Genomic DNA, 20,107 nt, shown 5'->3' on the forward strand with positions numbered 1-20,107 from the left:
GTCGAGAACTTCAATAGAAGGTGATATGTAGAGGTGGCTGCCCTCCATGCATTAAGCGTCAGTCGCCCTATGATAGCATTGTAGGCTGACGAGCAATCTACTACCAAGAAAGTGACATCCCTTATGATCTGCTGAGGATAGGTGTCGATGGTAACTGACAATATGACAAATCCAACGGGTATGACCTTTGTTCCACCAAAGCCCACTAGCGAGGCATCCGCTAGTGTAAGTCATTCCCGACTAATCCTTATCTGTTGGAAGGCTGGATAATAGAAGATGTCAGCTGAGCTTCCGTTGTCCACCAAGACCCGTCGAGTATTGAAGTTTGCAATGGTTAGATTGATCACCAAGGCATCATCATAGGGGTGATGGATCCGTTGAGCATCCTGCTTAGTGAAACTGATCACCGGGTTGTCCATCCGAGAAAGCTTAGGCGGATGACCGGTGAGTTAGACATTCTGCACCATTCGTAGGTATATCTTCCTTGCTTTCTTCAAAGATCTGATCGTGTGCCTCCCCCGATGATCACTCTTATCTCTCCAAGTAAGGCCCTAGATTGCTCCTCAGCTCATCGGTCTAGTTCTTAGTCCCTTGGCGGGTTTTCTCCTACTCTTTCATGTCCTACGAACCGTTGCAATTTTCCTTGCCTAATGAAGGCTTCTATCTGTTACTTTAGGTCGTAGAAATCAGAGGTGTCATGTCCATGGTCGCGGTGGAAGCGGCAATACTTATTCCTTGGTCTTTTGTTCGAGTCGCCTTTTAGTTTACCAGGCCATGCCAAAGAGGGGTCGTCCCTGATCTGCATCAGGACCTGATCATGTAGGGCGTTGAACGGAGTGAAGTTGGCCATTCGCCCTGGTGAAGGTCTTAACCTTCGTTCGTCCCTTGTGTCACCTGTCTTGGCTACCTTCCTTCCCTTGTCCGGCTGAGGATTGTCATGTTTCTCTCGCTTCTTCGGTCCACCCCCTCTGGCAATCACGGCATCCTCAGCATTCATATACTTCGTGGCTCGATTTAACATGTCAACCATGGTCTTAGGGTCATTCTTGTAAGCTGAGAACAAGAACTTTCCAAATTGGAGTCCGCTGGTGAAGGCCGTGACCAAAACCTTATCGTCGGCTTCATCAATCAGTAATGCCTCCTTGTGGAACCGAGTGACATATGACCTCAAGCTCTCGTCGTCCCACTGCTTGATGTTTAGGAGGCTGGTCGAGGATCTCTTGTATCCCTGACCTCCAATGAAGTGTGCGACGAAAAGCCAACTTAATTCCTTGAAGTTTGAGAAGATATTGAGAGCTATCTTGCTAAACCATACTCGTGCTGGTCCTTTAAGTGTGGTAGGGAAGGCTCTGCACATAATCTCGTCTAGAATCCCTTGTAAATGCATGAGGGTTTTGAATGATTCCAGGTGGTCGAGGGGGTCCCTCGATCCGTCGTGGGCTTCTACTTGAGGCATTTTGAATTTGGCTGGAAGGGGGAAAGATGTGACTAGTGTAGTGAAAGGAAAGTCGATACGATGGACTAGTTCGTCGAAGCTAGTGGACACTCGATCCTTCAGGGCATTCATCATCATATCCATCTTCTCTTTCATCATCTGCATCTTTTGCGCCATGTGCAATGCGCCGACCTCCAACTCGGAAGGACGACTGGTATCCTGCTGATCTCGCCTACTAATGGCATTGCTTTCCTCCTGGTCGTCCCTCTCCTGATGGTCATTTGTCAAGGGACGGTCGTTGTCACTTTCGTCCCTGTTCTACCCGTTGTCCTGATCATTCGACTCCTGATCGTTCTACTGCTCCAGTTGTTGTTCGAACTCGGGGTTCCGTTGAGTGAGTCGTTCAATGGCTACGACCAGGGTTTGCACTTGCCTTTCCAATGCATTGGGCGAGTTCCCGATCTCTTGGTTGGTGGTGGCCATTGGTCGCGTCTGGACCATACAACTCTTTGTCTTTGAAACAGCGATGCGGCTTATCACTCATCCCCACAGACAACGCCAATTGATGATGCAAAAAAATCATCAGTGAGTTGATCGTCCACGCACGTGCCAAAGGGCACCGATGGGGTAATGGTCGTCCCCCTAGGACGGATCGTCCCTCTGGGACCGATCGCCCTTCTGGGACCGATCATCCCCCGTAGGGGTTGATCATCCCTTTTGAGAGGCGATCTTCTCCTCTGAGTTTCAGTCATCCTTCCCTAGTGTAGGTCCAAAATTTTCCTCATCAATAATAAAAGAGGCATTAGGCGGTAAGCTTGTGCTTGTTTGGAAGGATCATTATAAATGGAACCGTTTCGCGTTAGGGCATATGTTCTCTTACTCGTTAGCTTTTTAGAAAGATTTCTGGGCATTTAGGCTTTAGTAATAACATAGAAAAGGTTTTTTCAGCTTACTCTGCTACAACAGATCGTTAGCAGGGTGCCGCGGTTTATGGGCTTGAAGGACTTAGTGTCGTGCAAATGGTATCAAAGCCAAAGGTTACGCCAAGCCATGGCTAGACTACACTGTTGTTAATGCCACTACCCACAAGTTGTTGGATAATTTAGGACTTGAGGAGGTTTTATCCTCTGAAAACAGGTTCTTTTCAAGTTCAACCGTCTAGATGCCCTAAATTTAGTGCTAGATTGTGCCCAATGGCACATATGGAACAATACTCTTGTTTTTAACTTGAACAAGCCACTAGAATGGGAAAGAAGACTAGTAAGAAAAAACTTTGTCATAACAGAAGGAAAAGAAGGGGGGGCGAAGAGGGCGGGCACCTCTAGGCCCGGATAAGACAAACCAAAGTGGCTCTTTAGTGAATCCCTTATCACAAAGGGGGCAAAGCAATTCGGATTTATGAGCATTACTTAATAGTAAGAAGCATGAAAAAAGAAATTCTTTGTACATACATTCAAACAACTTAGTTGTTCCTATTCCTCTTTATTGAGAAATCGAAGAAGCTATACAATAGAGAGATTTTTTTATTGGCGATAGTGTTAAGTGGGGTTTTTTTTTGGCATTTAGCATTACTTTTCTAACAATTTTGTTAGTTGTCAAGTTTCTAAAACTATTTGGTAAACTAGCATCTCAAATCTTTAAGACTCGAGTTCGGTAACAAAACTCGAGCACTTAAGACTCGAGTTACAATGCTAGCACACAGCTAACGTGAACAATTTATACACGTGGAACTCAAGTCTCTTAGGCTCAAGATCCATAAAGCGAAGAAGAAGAAGAAGAAGAAGAAGAAGAATTTGGAGAAGTATAGCCCTATCCAACAACAGGAACTTGAGTCTTATATTTTTTCTAGAGACTCGAGTTTCACGTAGATTTTTTCTTCCATATCAGATTACCACCACTTGAAACTCAAGTATCTAAAACTTTTGTTCCATCATTGAACTCAAGTTTTAGAGTCTCGAGATGCTAGTTTACTAAATAGTTTTACAAACTTGAGAACTAACTAAAATATTCCGAAAATAATGTTAAATGCCAAAATTCCCCATCTAAGTGTAAAAGCTTAACTAAGAGTATTGTTTTGTGGATTTTGGTTATGAGGCATTGGTTTTTATGGGCTCAGGGGGTTTTGAAAAGTGATTGAGTTCACTTGTGTGGATTTCAATGATTTTTTTTTTTTTTTTTTGGATTTTTGTTTATGGGTAAGTTTGATAGGTTGAGGAAGTTTTTGCTAGTTATTGGTTTTACCGATGAGGATTTAGAAAAATGTTATCAATTCCATTATTTTCCAATTAGAATGGTTGGAACTTGGAAATTTCTGTTTCAAAGAATTAACAAGTACAAATCTCCTCCCTATTCCAACTTGGCATAAATTTCGACTCATTATGGTCAGTATGATGATTTCTCATTTTAGTTAAAATGTGAAGAAAACTTTATTTTCTTGTTTTCTAAATTCTTCTTCTTCTTCTTTTTCCATTAGTTAATTCGCAAATGACATTTTTTTAATTATCCTTTTGCATAGGTACCACACTAACATTTACTAGCTTAGGCTTGTTAGGAAAGTATAAGAAGAAATAAGGATAAATATATCTACAAAATTTAAAATCCATTCATTTGGACTTAATTTTATTTTAGTCCCACTTTTAAATGATTGTTATATAAAAAATGTAAATATTGTAAGTTGCAATTAGCTTAAATAGTAAAATTTTCGACAATTGAATAAGATATCTAAGATTCAAACTCCGCCTACACCAAAAATCGGTTAATGTCTTGGTTTGATAATAAAAATATTATTAAGAAATAAGGACAGACACTATAAGTTAAAACTTTCTTTAAAAAAAAATTTAAATTAAATTTAAAAAAAAAAATTGAGGAGGGTAAGTAGGCTCTTTTGTAAACGCGTTGGGAGTTTGGAGTGGAACGTTTCTAGATAAAAAGACACAGTCACGCACACCGACCCCCAAAAAAAAAAAAAAAGACGTAGTCTCCCTCTCTCACAAGACACAAGGTAGTATTTAGTAGACAGGTTGTCACCGTCGCAGGTCAACAACTTCCACATGGACTCTATCAAGTCTACGTGCACCTTCGCATCCAATTAAACTCCAACGCGTGTCCAACGTGACGTGGTGGTACTTAACCACAGCAATATCTCATCTCCAGCACAGCTATAAATATAAAAACCGTAAGTGCTAAAAGTAGACTCACAAAACAGATTGCGAGAGATAAAAAGCGAGAGCGTAGGGAGAGAGGAAAACCAAACGAACGCGCCGGAAAGGAAAAACACAAAAGAAGAGAAAGGAAAACACATTACTGTAATTCTCCGACGCGCGCGGCCACCGGATCTCCCTGTAATCATGGTAATTTTTCACTCTCTCTTCTCTTCTTATTTTGTAATGTTATTATTTATTTCGATCTCCTGTTTCCGGTTGTTAGTATTGTAATTTTTCTTGATCTGTTCTTGTTCTTGATAATTTGATCTGACTATTGATCTGATCTAGCCCAACGAACGGTTGTGATTGATTGATGAGGCATCAGATCTGTAATGTTGTTCTTTGAATGTGTTGAAATAATTATTGAATAGTCTTCATTGTGTACGATATATTTAGATAAAGAAAGTGAATTGTGTTAATAATAATAATATAGTATATGGTTTTATAATTTTATATCACGTTTTGATGTTTGTTTTCGTAGATCTTATAGGCACTGTTTCAATCCGAATAGCCACACACCATTATAATTAGGAATCTAGACGTAGAATTATCGAACTGAATTTGGGGGGTTTTCGTAGATCTTATAGGCACTGTTTCATTCGGCGCATCAAAATATTGTTGTTGAAGTGCTGTTTATTTGAGTAGTTTGATGATGGAATTGTACTGTTTGTGGTACGTGTTCTGTGCGCAGACAACGTCAAGGCGTCTTGCGGATAGGAAGGTGGAGAGGTTCGATAAGAACATTATGAAGAGAGGAGCTGTGCCTGAAACAACCGCGAAGAAGGGAAAGGACTACCCCGTTGGTCCTGTTCTTCTCGGGTTCTTCATTTTTGTTGTCATTGGCTCATGTAAGATTTCCCCCCCTTTCTTGTGCCTTTTTTCTAATAACAAATTTGATAATTGAACCTTGCAATGTCGTCATAGGTGAATTCTTCATTTTCTTGATAATGCGCTTAATTTTCGAACTGTAACTATGAATGATTAGGACATTGCATTAGAGTGGCACATCGAGCTTCGACCTAGTCTGTTTTGATTATTTTTACAATTACTAATGTCTGAATTGTTGAGCATTGGGATATCTATTAGGAATCTAAAGCCTGTATGCAAGTCAAATGCCATTGAAATTTCTCATAATACGGATTGAATAGTTTGTCATGTTTGTTTTGTAAAAATGGTTTTTGTAATCGTGGCATCCTCCATTGTATGGGTAGCATCATAGGCAGTGATAGTGAAACCCATTTTCGAGCTTGGATTCCAGTAGTTTATTTTGGGTCTTTCCATTTTGCTTATGCGAATTTGATTGAAGGTTTACTTATGGCGTCTTTGTCATTGTTGCAACAGCTCTCTTTCAGATAATCAGAACAGCAACAAGTGGAGGCATGGCATAAACATACCCTGAATCTGAAATATGGCAGCAGATGAATTCCTGTTATGTCTTTGACCTTCTTTTTTTTTTGTTAGCTGTCTAGGAAAATTATGATACATTTAGACTTGTGGTTTCGCATGTTGTGAAGTACTCAAGAAGTTTAAATAAAAGAAACCCATTATCAAGGTTGTATTGACTATAAATTATCTCATATTGTTTCTTATATGAATGGGAAGACCTTGCACAGGGGTTATTCCATAGATTCCTCGGTTTTATTATTCTATCCTATTCCTTCAATATATAAACTTATGAGTAAAGACAAGGTTAATATCCTATTCCTTCAATATGTAAATCTTATGAGTAAAGACAAGGTTAATATTTTAAGAACAAACTTTCATTTCCATTCATTGGAGAGATGACATTATATTCCATCGCTTTTGATATTCAAAATTCTTTCATGTCAAAATAACAGCATATTCCACTTCATTATGCTCCTAAGTAAGTTATCTATTCCATGTAAAGGAGTATATACTATATAGGTGATTTATGCCGAGTGTCAAGCTTTGTAAACTATAAAGATTTTCAAATCAAATTGTCAAGCTTTTGAAAGTAAAATTTTTCATTTTTAGAAATACGCGAGGAATATCGAAAATTTGTCACTTTTGATGGATAGGATGAGAAAAGTTTACAACCTTGTTAGTAACAGAAATATTTTCAGCAGTTTGTTGAAATTGTATCATTTAATTTTTAATTGCTAACTAAAACCATCATGACAAGTAGTAAAGAATGTTGTGCTAGACGTTTAGATGGTGTCAACTTCTTGGTGGTATATTGGACTTTTAGACGGCATCAATAATAAGTCATTTTAAGGTTGAGATGACTGGTTGCTCAAAAACTTAAAATTATATTGTTACGCCTGGTGGTAGACCCTTTATACTTGATAGGAATGGAATGGTTTTTAGGTAGGCTTAATCAAGCGAAGTTGAATATTAAAAGTTTAGAATTGTTTATTTCATTTTATTTTGAACATGAGCAGAGTTTGAGCTCATTACTAAACTAGATTGCATGTTCAATCTTGATTTATTTTCTTGTTAAATAAGTTCAAGTTGGTTCACGAGTTACTTGATGAACTTATTCCTTTACATATACTTTAACCATTAGGACTAATTTTTTGTACCAATTCACAAATCTATACTAATATTTAGTAATTAAAATACAATTGAAATTATATTATTTAAATTAATTAAATAGAATGATTTTCGTTTATAAACTTATAAAAAGTAGATTCATCAATCTTGTATACTTATATGAACTTATATAATTTTTACTACAAAATGGATAATTTATAGAACAGACATATAATATTAAATATATTTAAATAAAATCTCATACTCACGACCTTGTTCACAATGTGTTTGAGCTTTGTTTGTTTGTAGTCAAACTTCCCTTTGTGGTACATGTTGGCTAAGTTGGTGGCCTTATGATTGTGTGTTGGATCCTTGGTCTTGGCCCAGATGGCAGCACACTATTTGTGTGTTGTGGGCAACATGTGCAGTGGTGAGTCTTGGCAGCCTTGCGTGGGCTTAGCCATAGGCAGGCTGATGAGTAGTGTGTGGGCTACCAGGTGTGTTTGCATGGGTTGTGGTAGATTGGAACATGTGTTAAACTGGTATCATAGCGCGGTGGGACGATTACCAAGCAATTTTATGTATGAACAACCTTGTTGGTATGCTGGCAGTGTAAAAAGGCTCTAAGGGTCCATTGGTTGGATGAGTGGAAAAGTGGGAAGATGAAAAATTATGAAAAAATGAAAAAGTTGGAGGATAGAAAATATTTGGTTTTACCTCTTGTGTGTTTGATTGGAGGGGTGAAAAAGTGAGAGAGTAGAAAATTCTTTTGTTTGGTTTGAGAGAAAAAGGGAAGGATGGAAAATGTAATTTATATAAATTGACTATTATAACCTTGTTACATAATAAGTAAGAAATAGATTTATTTGTACTCATTAAATAATATAAAATTTACCACATCATACATATAAATTTATATTATTATTTTTATTATTATAATGTAAAAATTACAATAGTGTACATATAAATTTAATTGGGCAAAAGATTTTGTATCAACTTGATTAGGTCACGTTGAAAAAAAAAAAAAAAAAGAACTTGGACGTTGGTGTGCTGTGAAGGTAAGGATGAGAAGAGGCAAAAGTGATAAGGATAAGAGAAAGTCATCAGGTCATGAATGAGGGGTAGGTGAGGGTATTTGTGTAAAAGTGCTTTTATAGCACTTTTCTCTCCACATTTTCCTCTCTATTTTCTGTCTTTCCTATTTTCCTTCTCCAACCAAACAGTAGAAAACAACATTTTTCACCCTATTTTATTCTTCCTATTTTTCATCCTTCCTATTTTCACTCCAACCAAACACACCCTAAGAGTCTAAGACAGCAAATATTTGTGTCCCAAAGACAGTTCCCAGATTGGTACAAAAAGTCCCAAGGGATAGTTGACAAGAATACTTGCATAATCCTTAAACGCTGTTGGGGGTTGCCAATAACATGTGAGAGAGAGAGAGAGAGAGAGAGAGAGAGAGAGAAAGTTGAGGTAGAATATGCTTTCGTACACTAGGGGCTGTCAATAGCATGGCTTAGAGATATACTGCTATGAGGAAAATTGCATTTTGTATGTAGCTACTTTTAATTAGGGCATATCCCAAAAGAGCATTTTGTGTAAGGGACCCGTAGTGAACCTTGTACTTTGTGGACCTTGTGGTATGGTAATAAATGTTAAAGTGTGTTCTCATGTAACGGTGTCTGATGTGCGCCCTTGATTCTCACAAACTGTTAGCTATTTCATTTGTGCGAGTATTAGAGACTACTAGACTACGTAGAACTATTTAATGTCATCAAAAGGGAGAAATTTTGCTGTCAAAATTTGCGCCATCTCCTATGCCCATTTCCTTGCATGTTAGTAATTGCTTCTCGTAAGCACGCCTCGTTTAAGCATATCAGCTTGTCAGTATGGAGGAAGCAACTTGCATCTATGAAGCCTTACAATTAAAATATTGATGCAAATCATCCGATTATTTGGGTGGGAGTCAAGTGAAATCTAGTTATATTGAAGATTTTCAAATCCCAGATCCATGAGAAGAGACACATGTTGTTTTGCTTAGCTGCTGCCTGCTGACAAAACTGAAGAAAGCTTTAGGTTTTTGAATCCCAATTTTCTTCAGTTTAGAATAAGAAACTTCACCCCACCTACGCTAAAAAAATCGTACAAGGCCTGGGTGGGAGTAAGTTTCTGTGATTTTCTCACTTTCTCCAAGCCTCGAATAGACTAATATCTAATTCCAAATCCTCCAATGCATTTTCCTTACCCGAGTCAGCCTCAGCAGTGGAATAAAACAATAGCCACCTCAGCAGCGAAATAAAACAAAAGGAAATGTTATGATCGTTCTCACTCTCATAGATTTCTCCACATACAATTTGCACCAAAACAAACAAATAGTTTCATTTTCACTTTAAACTAAACAGAGATTATAGCCCCCATATCCAGCTGACCGATTGGCATTCTGAACTCTGTTTCCTGAAACCAAAGTTATTTGTCTAGTTTGTACATGGAGAGGGAAAATGTGATTTAATCATACAACCCAAGATATCATCTGCTTTAACTAGAAAAACAACGCAAATTTGGCTAAAACAGTTTGCAGCAAGAGCTTTCAGCCAAGCATGCATAAGACCAGTACTGAAATGAAAATTCCCATCCCTTACATGCTGATTCTTCCAGCAATTGAGAAAAGTCAAATCAAGCAGTAGCAGTCAGGCATGAGTGAAATGCAGTGCCACACCCAATCTGCTGCCACTGCTGCTGCTGCTTCCCCCCACTTTGTACCACACACCCAGGAACCTTCAGCCATTCCCTGTTTCATATATTACAGAGAAAAGCCAAATCAAGCAATAGCAGTCAGGCATGGGTGAAATGCAGTGCCGCATGCAATCCACTGCCGCTTCCTCCCACGTGGCACCACACATCCAGGAACCTTCAGCCATTCCCTGTTTGATACATCATAAGTAACCAATCGATTCATTTGTCTCGATCTCAAGGACAGCATGAGCAAGCCTCTGTTACCCAAGCAAGTCATCCTAACGTGCTTTCCATAAAACTCCAAGCACCATATGTTTGGCATTCTGTCAACCTCCTTCCACAAGAGTGTCATCTTCTGCAGCTCCCATATGCAAACACATGTGGCTGCAGCCTTTGTCAGTAACCCCACAAGCATGATCCGACCTCCACACTCTGCGAGTGTGTAGTCAGTCAGATGTAGCGGGGCAGGAATTATATACTGCTTCCAAACCCCATTAACCATATCATAGGACACGATTCCTTCAGGATCTGAACGCATGAAGTAAAGTGTGCCATCAATGGAAACAGCCTGTGACCGAAAGTTCAGGGATAGTGGCAGCTTAATACTCGAGGGCATGTGTCCTGGACGAGTCCAGGAGTTCTTCAACGAGTCATAAACTTCAAACTCCCCATCACACCCCACCCACAGGATCTTGTAGCCCCCGTAGGTTGAATTCCCATTCAGTGTCATCCCCACTGCAACACGAGACCAAACCTTGACTGACCTAGCAGGCAACTCTTTAAATGATTGAGTCAGAGGGTTGCATACATAAAAGTTCCTGTGACCAATATCAAGAAAACACACTAGACCACCTGCTGAAGCCACTGGCAAAACAATCATTTTGTTGGGCAGAGAAGAAATGGTGGGGTGGTGCCATTTCTTTGAGGAGGGGTCATATATAGCTCCAGAATTTACGTTTTCATGGGTAATGGTATAAAACCAGGGATTTCCTTGTGGGACTTGGGCACAATGTTGAGAAAAACTTTGAGAGTCCAGCAAGGAATTCCATTTCCGGCAAACTGAGCGAAAGCGGAAAAATGTAGCAATGGGAAGTCTTGCAATAACAGCTTCAAAAAGGTCTTCTGGAAAATCTTTCCAAATTTGTTGTTCCATAATCTCAGCTGTATTGGTAGTCCCAGATGATTTGCCCCGGGTCCTCTCCTTCCTAGGCTTCTTAGCATGTGGAGGCTTGCAAGGTTCCAACATCTTGAAATTTCCAGATTTTCCAGCCGCCATTATAAGACTGTAGTAATCATCTGTAGAACCATCATCGACATTGAGGACGCACCAACTGTGTGAAAGGAAATCTGTGATCAATATATTTTCAACTTGAGGCACTCTGCTGCTACCATTCCAAAAGTATATGACCCAAAAACAACATAGAAATTTTTTAGGGAAAACATAGGCACATGAAGGCCAATGAAATGTTTAATCAGAACACTGGAAAATGCATAACATATTAAAGACCAATCACTTTAAACATGTTGAGATATATCAAAGCCTGTGCTATTTTGTTCAGGCAAGATTTGCAAGAACTTCCGGGGAAATGCATGTCAAATCTAAAACTCAAAAGTTGAACATGAATGTATTAAATGTCTTCATAATCTGAAGGAAAGGGAAAGGTAAGGAAAACATAAGGGTAGATATAATGAATTAATATTTTTGAAGCTTATACCTCAAGGAGACTGAATTTAAACACCAAATTTAACTTAGTCATTATTATCAAGCTATTATTCTTCACTTGTCCTTATCTACATGAATACCATTACTCAAGTAGAAAGAGCACAAGACCATGAATGGACCATGTACTCGCTACAATAACTGTTATTTATTTGAAAAGTAAAATAGAGCGCTAGCATTTAGTAGCTCATGAAAATCACTACATTGATTGCAACATGTAATTAAATCCAAGATTGGAATAAAATTAGGTTGAAGGGAGAAGACATATATTGACACACTTCAAAAAAGATCATGGCAAATCAAAGGGAACGTCATCTACAGCACCTATGCAAAGCCAAATGAAAATGGTGTCAAGACATGCAAAACAGTGGAAACAACCTAGCATCCCCCAATCCCCCCCTCCCTCCCACCCACAAAAGAAAAAAAAGGAACTTTTTAAGTAACTATATAAATATAATTGGGTAAACATTCACAACTGATTCATCAACAAGTAAAAACTTTTTTTTTGCTAAACAAGTAAAAACTTATGTCACAAATCACTTTAATAACATTGCTTGTCACTAGAAATATGTTCGTGAATCAAATTGTGAAACTCATATGACATCTTGAGCCTTTTACATGCAAGTATCTTGCATTCACCAAATGAGGGAGGGAAGGATGTTTATTTTTATTGGGTGGAAAGGAAGAGAAGGGAGATAGAGGGATTCTCTTTCCCTCCAGGCTGACCAGAGTAAAGGGAAAGAATAAAAGGAAGAAAAAGTATTTTCAAAATTCTCATTGAAGTGGCCTCCAAAGAATTTTCCTTTCTCTCCCATTCCTTCAAAACCAACCAACCCCTCTCTCCCTTCCCATTCCTTTCTCTTCTATGTTTCCTACAGGCAAACGTTAGCCTCACTAACAACAGAATGGAGCATATTAAGGAAGGAGATCAAATGGTGTTAAATATTTGAATTAATTTTAGTAGGTAATGTATTTAGTTTACCAGTTGCTTTAACCTTATTATCAATTCTATTAGAAGTCCATGCCAGAAGTCAAAATGATGCTTTTGATGGACTTCACATCCGCTACAGAGCAACCCTTGTGGCAGTAAGATCTTGCTAGAAGCTACTGATGAGCTTTGACTCAAAAAACATTTTCTTCCATAAGAATGGGATGGGGGTGGGTTGTGGTTCAAGGCCCATTGGGGAACTATGTAATTTACCAATAAAACTAGAATCTCAAATTTTAGTTGACTTCATACCATAATTTCACCTAGATATCATGGTTTTCCACACTTTTCATCAGACCCCTGGCCTAACTTCAACTACAGCTCCAAAGATACCGTTCTGACCAAGCCAACATCATCCAAGCCATTTTATCATACATCAATGCCCAGCCCAAAAAATTTATCAGACTGATATCTAGTGCAATCTGGCTCAGTATTTGTCTATGGTAGCAAAACTTATCATAATTTTATTTTCAATTATTTAATTACAAAGGAGCCTAGAGATCAGACTTTGGTGCGATGGCAAGTGCCCTCCCCCCAAGTAATGCTTCGAGTTCAATTCCAAGAATCAGCCTCTCTCTAAATTTGGGGGAGTAGAGTTATCTACAAACCATCTCCCCCAAACCTGTATATAAGCAAGAGCCTGTACATAGAGTATGACTACTTTTTTTCTTTTTAATTAGAAGGGAGCCTCGAAATGTATTTTAAACCAATTTAATCACATATTTCATGACCCATGTAACATGCTGCATGCAGTGGTAGGTTATTCATAAGGTCTGCATGGAAACAATTTCAAATCATAATCACAACCCCAGGACGCAATGAGGATTCATCAAGTTACACATAATTGTGGTACATAACTTGTCTAGATGTCTTATACCACTGTTAGTAGAGATAGTCCATAAATGTTTAATATCAATATATATTATAAATGGGTTAGGATCAAGTTACACCCAACGCAACTTTTTGTTAATAGCACACCTCACAATAGCTTTTTATTACATTAATATTTTGAAAAAACTACCTTTGGATTACATGTTCTTTTTATTTTAACACTCATCAAATTTCATGTCAATTGAATGTTATTTACTATCTAATCCATAAAATAATGTGTGTATATTTTTATGGTTAAAGAATTTGTACTCTAAACAATTTACAGATGAGATATTTATTGATCTCTGATGAGCTTAATATTTTGTAATCATGGAATGTACAAAGACTAAGAGACAATGTAATCCAACAGTGGGTTTGTCGAAAAACACGTTAAAGAAAGTTGTTTTAGTAGTGTAACATTGACAAAAGTTACAAACAACTTGAACCCAACCCATTATATATCATATATAGATTATAAAAATAAAATAAAAAATTCTACAATATCATGTTTCATTGACATCGCTGCTCATCTACATCTCCAGAGTGTATACAAAGCAAAGAACAGTTAAGAGTATGTTCCTAAATGCTTATGAGCAATTAGCTCCAAAGGTGCTAGCCCCCATGTTGGAGGACCATCACCAGCCTCAACTCTAAATACCTCTGCTGCAAGGGGTGAATTTTGAAAAGAACAGACAGAAAGCAGACAAACTCAGACTTAAACTTTGATATTGATATATAACCCACTCTTCTCTCATGTACGGAAAAATCTAAAGGAAGCAAACAAACTCAGTCTTAAACTTCATTATTGAATTTGCAAACAGAAAGGAAGCAGACAAAACAGGTCTCTTATACTGTAGCCTTAAACTTTGATTTTGATATAAACTACATCTACTTTTAAAACTGTAACAACTTAACACATCTAAGTTAAAACCAAAGATCTGGTATTGGGGATAGTAGTCAACAACATCAACTTATTACGCATAAACCCTAAATCAAATTCCAACCATATTGTTGGTGGTACACATCAGAGTTTGTCATTTTTTCCTTTAATATGCAAAATTTATCAGTCATATAATGCAAAAACATGAATCAGTTCAATAAAATCCTAGAAACAGAAACTCTTGACAGTTTACTGCAAATTGACTACCATTTTGGCTACGAGGACATGTACAGGGTCTGAGCATGCATACTATCACTCTATGTAAATAGTGAAGCCTAAGACAGTTTATGTGGACCAAGCAACTCATGGATGATGGCTGTTTCTACATGTCTGCATCATTCATTCCAAAGTTCTCAATGAGTACTCAGACTTAAGTCCAGTCCAATAGCTGACTGTTGCATGACTGTTTTCCAAGTCATGATACCGGCATAACCAACACCTGAAAGTTTCTACATTCTTTTCCTAATACAACTAGTACAAGAGTGTTGTTTTGAGCATTAAGGCATGTTGGCCATTGAGTGTTGTTTTCTCCTTTTCTCCTCTCTTTTCTTCCTCTCCTTTTTATGGTACCATTCATGGGTAGTAATCATACATCCCATAAACACCATAAAATTCTATCTTTTTCTTCTTCCTTACAACCTCAAATCAAAACGTTTCTTTTACTTATCAAAACCCTGAAAACCCACGTGTTCTTTTTGCTAGGTAATAGTGGAGGAGACAGGTGGTGGGGACACCAAGCATCATAGAGGATGCTAGCAACACTAGGCTAACACTCACCCTAAAACCCTACACACATATTTTCTTCTACCAAATGGCCATCAAATAACTCACCAACCCATCTTTTAACCCCAAACACAAACCACATAACCCTTTCTAAAGTCTAACCCTAGATTTACAAATTTTCCTAGCCCTAAACCTACCACAAGCAAATTCTCCAATTAATCTTATGTAAAACCCTATCCCTTTACTCTCCCTTCTCTCTTATGTTTCCTACTAGCAGCTGATTACAATAGCTTCGTGCTAAAATATTCTAAATTAATTTTAGCGGAAAAGTAGTTAGTTACCAGTTGCTTTAATCTCATTATTGATTCTATAGAAGTCCCTATCAGAAGTCTACACAAGGTTTCTAATAGACTTCACATCCACAATACAGATCAACCATTATGGAAGTAAGATCTTGCTAGAATCTACCGGTGAGCTTTGGCTCAAATGACACTTAATTCTTCCATAAGAATGGGATGGGGAGTGAGGTCGTGGTTCAGGTCCCATTGGGTGAGCATGTAATTTACCAATAAACAAATCCTGCTAGAATCTTAAATTTTAGTTGAGCTCAGGCCATAGTTTCACAGTCACCTAATATCATTGTTTTTCACACTTTTCATCAGACCCTTGGCTCAACTTCAACTAAGGCTCCTAAGATAACATTATGACCAAGCCAACATCTCCCAGGACATTTTATCAAAAAACAGCAATTGCATAGCCAAAGAAAATTATCAAATTATGATATCTAGTGAGATCTAGCACAATATTAGACAACAGTAGCAGAAATATCATAATTTTATTTTCAATCATTAAATTAGGAAGGAGCCTAGAGATCGGACCTGAGTGCGATGGCAAGTGCCCTTCAGCCAAGTGATGTTGCAAGTTGAAGGCCAAATGGCCAATAATCAACCTCTCTAAAATTGGGGGTACATTTACCTATCAACCATCTTCCCTAAACCCCGTAAGAAAGAGCCTTGTGCATTGGGTACAACTATTTTTTGCTTTCTTTTTAATTGGAAAGGGAGCCTCAAAATAGATCTTAAACAAATTAATCATATATTTTATGACCCATGTAACATGTTTCAGGCAGTGGTAGGCTATTTGTAAGGTCTGCATAGAAACAATTTCAAATCATAATCACAGCCCAGGATGTTAGTTATAAGAACCACTCCCATGCAACTTGTGCAAGTTTAATACTTATCATGCTGCACATTATAAATTAAAGAAAAAATATTAATAGACAATGTAACTAGATGCCTTGTACCACTGTTAGTAGACAGTTCCTAAATGTTTTTTTTTTTAAATATATTATAAATGGGTTAAGATCAAGTAACACTTGTTGCAATGTTTTGTCAATATTACACCACACAATAACTCATTATTGGATTAATATTTTGAAAAATCTGCCGTTAGATCACAAGTTCTCTTTGTTCTTAACATGCACATGCACATGCAAATCAAATTTCATTTCAATTGGTATCTGATCCATAAACTAATGTTTTGTGCATAGTTTTGCGGTACCAAAAAAAATTGAAATTTAAGCATTTTATAGATGAGATAGTTATTGATCTCTAATCATCTAGATATTTGGCAATCATGGAGTGCATAGAGATACAATGTAATCCAAAAACACATTCTAAAGAAAGTTCTTGAATGGTATAACATTGACAAAAGTTATACCAAGTGCTTGAACCCAACCCAACCCAACCCAACCCAATATATATTATATATAGATAAACTATAAAAATTAAAAATTAAAAAATTAAAAAAAAAAAAAAAGAAGCCAGCAATTTAATGTTTCATCTCCGCTGATCTGCATCTCCACGATGTATACAAAGCATAGAACAGTTAGGAGTATGTTCCTAAATGTTTATGAGCATGTTTATGAGCAACTAACTCCATAGGACCTAGTCTCCGTATTGGAGAACCATCACTAGCGACTAGCCTCAACTCTAAATGTCCAAGATGCAAGGGGTGGATTTGCAAAGAACAGACAGAAAGCAGACAAATTCAGACTAAAATTTTGATGTTGATAAATAACCCACTCTCAAGTATTGCAAACAGGTCTCTTGTTGCAAAGTTTCTAAAGGAAGCAGACAAACTCAGACTTATACTTTGATGATGAATTTTGCAAAGAACAGAAAGGAAGCAGACAAAACAGGTCTCTTGTACTGGAGCATTAAACTTTGATATTGATATAAACTAAACCCACTTCAAAAACTACAATGAATCTAAGAAGTAAAAACTAAAAGATCAGGTATTGGGATACATCATACATGTCAACAACATCAAATTACTACACATATGACAATCCATTATCAAAATTCCGACCATATTGTTGGTGGAACGCATCAGAGTTTGTCACTTTGTCCTTCAATAAGCAAATTTTACCAAAAAATATACTCATAATGCAAAAGTATGAATCAGTTCATTAAAATCCTAGAAACAGAAACTGTTGGATAGTTTACTGAATATTGACTACAGTTTTGGCTATGAGGACATGTACAGGGTCTGAGCATGCATACTACCGCTCTATGTAAATAGTGAAGCATAAGACAAAGTTCATTTAGACCAAGTGACTAATGGATTATAGTTGTTTCTACATTATAGCATCATTCATTCCAAAGTTCTCAGATTGAAGTACAGTCCAATAACTCACTAGTGCATAACTGTTTTCCAAGTCAAAATATCGGCATAACCAACACTTAAAAGTTTTTACATTCTTCTCCTTTATTGTTAATTGTTTTAACTTTGTTAGGAGAGGGAAGGGACGACTAATAGGAAAAGGGTATGTACTAAAAGAAGAAAAGCATGCTCCAGCTTAAGTATCAAACAACCGAAACTGAATACTGTATATTTCTCATTGCCATTACCTAATGTATAGAATATCATAAACCAGTCAACCCAACCTATCTAAACCAATTTAAGCTAGTCTCTGACATCTTAGCTTAACTTCCTCTTTGCATGATTTCCACATACTTATGTTGCATTTCATGTTCTTTTAATGGATAATTACTTACCAAACAAAGAAAAGAAGCGTCAAAAAAGTTATGAAGATGCATTCAAAACTCTACAAAGTCTAGCAAAACATTGCTTAGATGTAAGAGCTGCATATAACCCACCTCTTTTCCCAGCAAGGGGATTTTTATAATTTTTAAATGTCACTATAATGAATTTCTGAAAAAAAAAAAAAAAAAAAAAAAAGGAAAAAGCAAGTGTCTGAAGCATTACAAAAATTATCTGTATAACTGGATAAGTATAACTGTACAGATATATAGTAAATATAGAACAATTTATAACTCAATTTGTTCGTTCCTATGAAAAATTGACCCAATTTTTTTAAATAAAAAAAGTTACATTACAAAAAAAAGAAGAAGAAGAAGAAAACCTAAGTTACCTAACTAAACAGGAAAATAAAAAAACCACCAATTTAATTAACAAAGAAAATGAAAACAAAACACAGAAATCAGAGAAACCAGAATACCTAAGCAGAAGCTGCATAACACCTCAAGCAGAAAGGGAAAAAGTGGAAAACAGAGTACAGACTAATCAAAAAGCTCAGAAAGATCTAGAGAGATAGAAAAGAACCTGTGGTGTTGTTGGTGTTGGTGTTGAGAGTGAAATTGAGAGAGAGGAGGAGGAGGAGGAGGAGGCAGAGGCAGAGGTTGAAGAAGATGAAGTGGATGAGGAAGAGGAGAAAGCGAAGGAGAAGGAAGAACAAGAGAAGAAGGATGAGAGCCGTAGAGTTCCAAGAGCTCCTGAAGCTGACCGATGAGCTGCCTCAGCATGGCCAGCCCTTCCATGCCCCAACCCTCAAAACCACCCCACCCCGATTCTCTCACCTTCTTCTTCTTCTTCTCTGTTATAAATTATAAGAAAAAAAAAAAAAAAGGCAAACTCTCTTTCTCTCTCGCTCTCGAATTTCACCCACTCTCCTTTTGCCACGTCAGAACAAACCCCAGTCGATAAGTGTGTTTTTTTGTGAGTGATAGAGGTAAGTAACTTTGTAATTATACTCACCCGCACGCAACATTCTCCTTTGCCTTCGCTTTGATTTGGTACTAATAAATATTTACTCCATTTTTTCTCCCATTGTAATTAGTTTTACGCAACTGCCCTTCGTTTTATTACGGGTCGGCTGTTTTGGTTTTACCCGGTTTCTGTCGAATGCTAAAGAGGAAGAATTGACTGCATTCCTAATCGTTGTTAGCAAATCAATATATTACTTTTAAGTTCCTTTAATTTCCTACGCATTTAAACAACTCTTCTTCAAAAGAAAGCCTAAACAACGTAAGAAGAGATTAAGATTTGAGGGAAAAATTATTAAAACCATAATATATAACAAAATATATATATACATACATGCTAGATTTTTTTTTTTTTTTTTTTTTTTGCAAAAGTATATATGCTAGATTTTGATGGCATGTTTCAACACTCTTTTAATGTTCTATAATTTGTCATAATGTTTTTTTTTTTTTTATATCAGACTCGTAATGTTGTATAAAATGGTATCAAAACTCTCCATGCATTAATATTTTAATGAGAAGGTAAATTTTATGGAGTACTATATTTTTAACTCTATTGAATTATGAGTCTGTTTCTTTTAATTTAAAAAGTTAATTTATTTTCACAGTCTGTTTACGCATCCTTTTAAAATAAAATTTTCATTTCCCTAATATACATTGTTTATTGAAAATCTTATTTAGATCTTAGATAACTTGAAAGTGAATTGATTATCCAAAAAGTATCATAATTCAGTAGTATTTCTATTCTCTGTTTAGATTAAGAATTGGGATTCAAATCTTCATCATCTTTATTGTTGAACTTGTAAGTATTCCAAAAAAGGAAAAAGTATTGATTGAATATTTTATGATTTATTCAAGTGGAAAACACAAACAAGTATTTTAACACAAATATAATACAAGTATTTCAACACCAAATCTAAAAGCAATAAAAGACACAA

At 36.9% G+C, this 20,107-nt stretch overlaps 3 protein-coding genes across 3 annotated transcripts; 1 reads left to right on the forward strand and 2 right to left on the reverse strand.

Moving 5' to 3' along the window:
• Positions 1–667: 667 nt before the first annotated feature.
• Positions 668–1,612, reverse strand: LOC142628939 (uncharacterized). Its single transcript, XM_075802960.1, has one exon. It carries the CDS (start codon positions 1,610–1,612, stop codon positions 668–670), a length of 945 nt encoding a protein of 314 aa, XP_075659075.1.
• A 3,019-nt stretch (positions 1,613–4,631) lies between these two features.
• Positions 4,632–6,264, forward strand: LOC142628316 (uncharacterized). Its single transcript, XM_075802413.1, has 3 exons — positions 4,632–4,785; positions 5,330–5,486; positions 5,980–6,264. The coding sequence occupies exons 1-3, from the start codon at positions 4,783–4,785 to the stop codon at positions 6,024–6,026; spliced, it is 207 nt and encodes a 68-aa protein (XP_075658528.1). The 5' UTR covers positions 4,632–4,782; the 3' UTR covers positions 6,027–6,264.
• A 3,220-nt stretch (positions 6,265–9,484) lies between these two features.
• LOC142628134 (F-box only protein 6) lies at positions 9,485–19,125 on the reverse strand. Its single transcript, XM_075802142.1, has 2 exons — positions 18,733–19,125; positions 9,485–11,195 (listed from the first exon to the last, which is right to left on the reverse strand). The coding sequence occupies exons 1-2, from the start codon at positions 18,945–18,947 to the stop codon at positions 9,950–9,952; spliced, it is 1,461 nt and encodes a 486-aa protein (XP_075658257.1). The 5' UTR covers positions 18,948–19,125; the 3' UTR covers positions 9,485–9,949.
• Positions 19,126–20,107: the final 982 nt, after the last annotated feature.

Source organism: Castanea sativa, chromosome 3 (genome assembly GCF_040712315.1).
Source record: "Castanea sativa cultivar Marrone di Chiusa Pesio chromosome 3, ASM4071231v1".
NCBI lineage: Eukaryota > Viridiplantae > Streptophyta > Magnoliopsida > Fagales > Fagaceae > Castanea > Castanea sativa.

Coding starts and splice junctions, on each gene's coding strand:
- LOC142628939 (XM_075802960.1), bottom strand. CDS start 1,612: ATGGCGCAAAAGATGCAGATGATGAAAGAGAAGATGGATATGATGATG.
- LOC142628316 (XM_075802413.1), top strand. Junction 5,487..5,979: donor TTTTGTTGTCATTGGCTCAT/GTAAGATTTCCC, acceptor TTGTTGCAACAG/CTCTCTTTCAGATAATCAGA.
- LOC142628134 (XM_075802142.1), bottom strand. CDS start 18,947: ATGGAAGGGCTGGCCATGCTGAGGCAGCTCATCGGTCAGCTTCAGGAG. Junction 11,196..18,732: donor CAACACCAACAACACCACAG/GTTCTTTTCTAT, acceptor CCTTTCACACAG/TTGGTGCGTCCTCAATGTCG.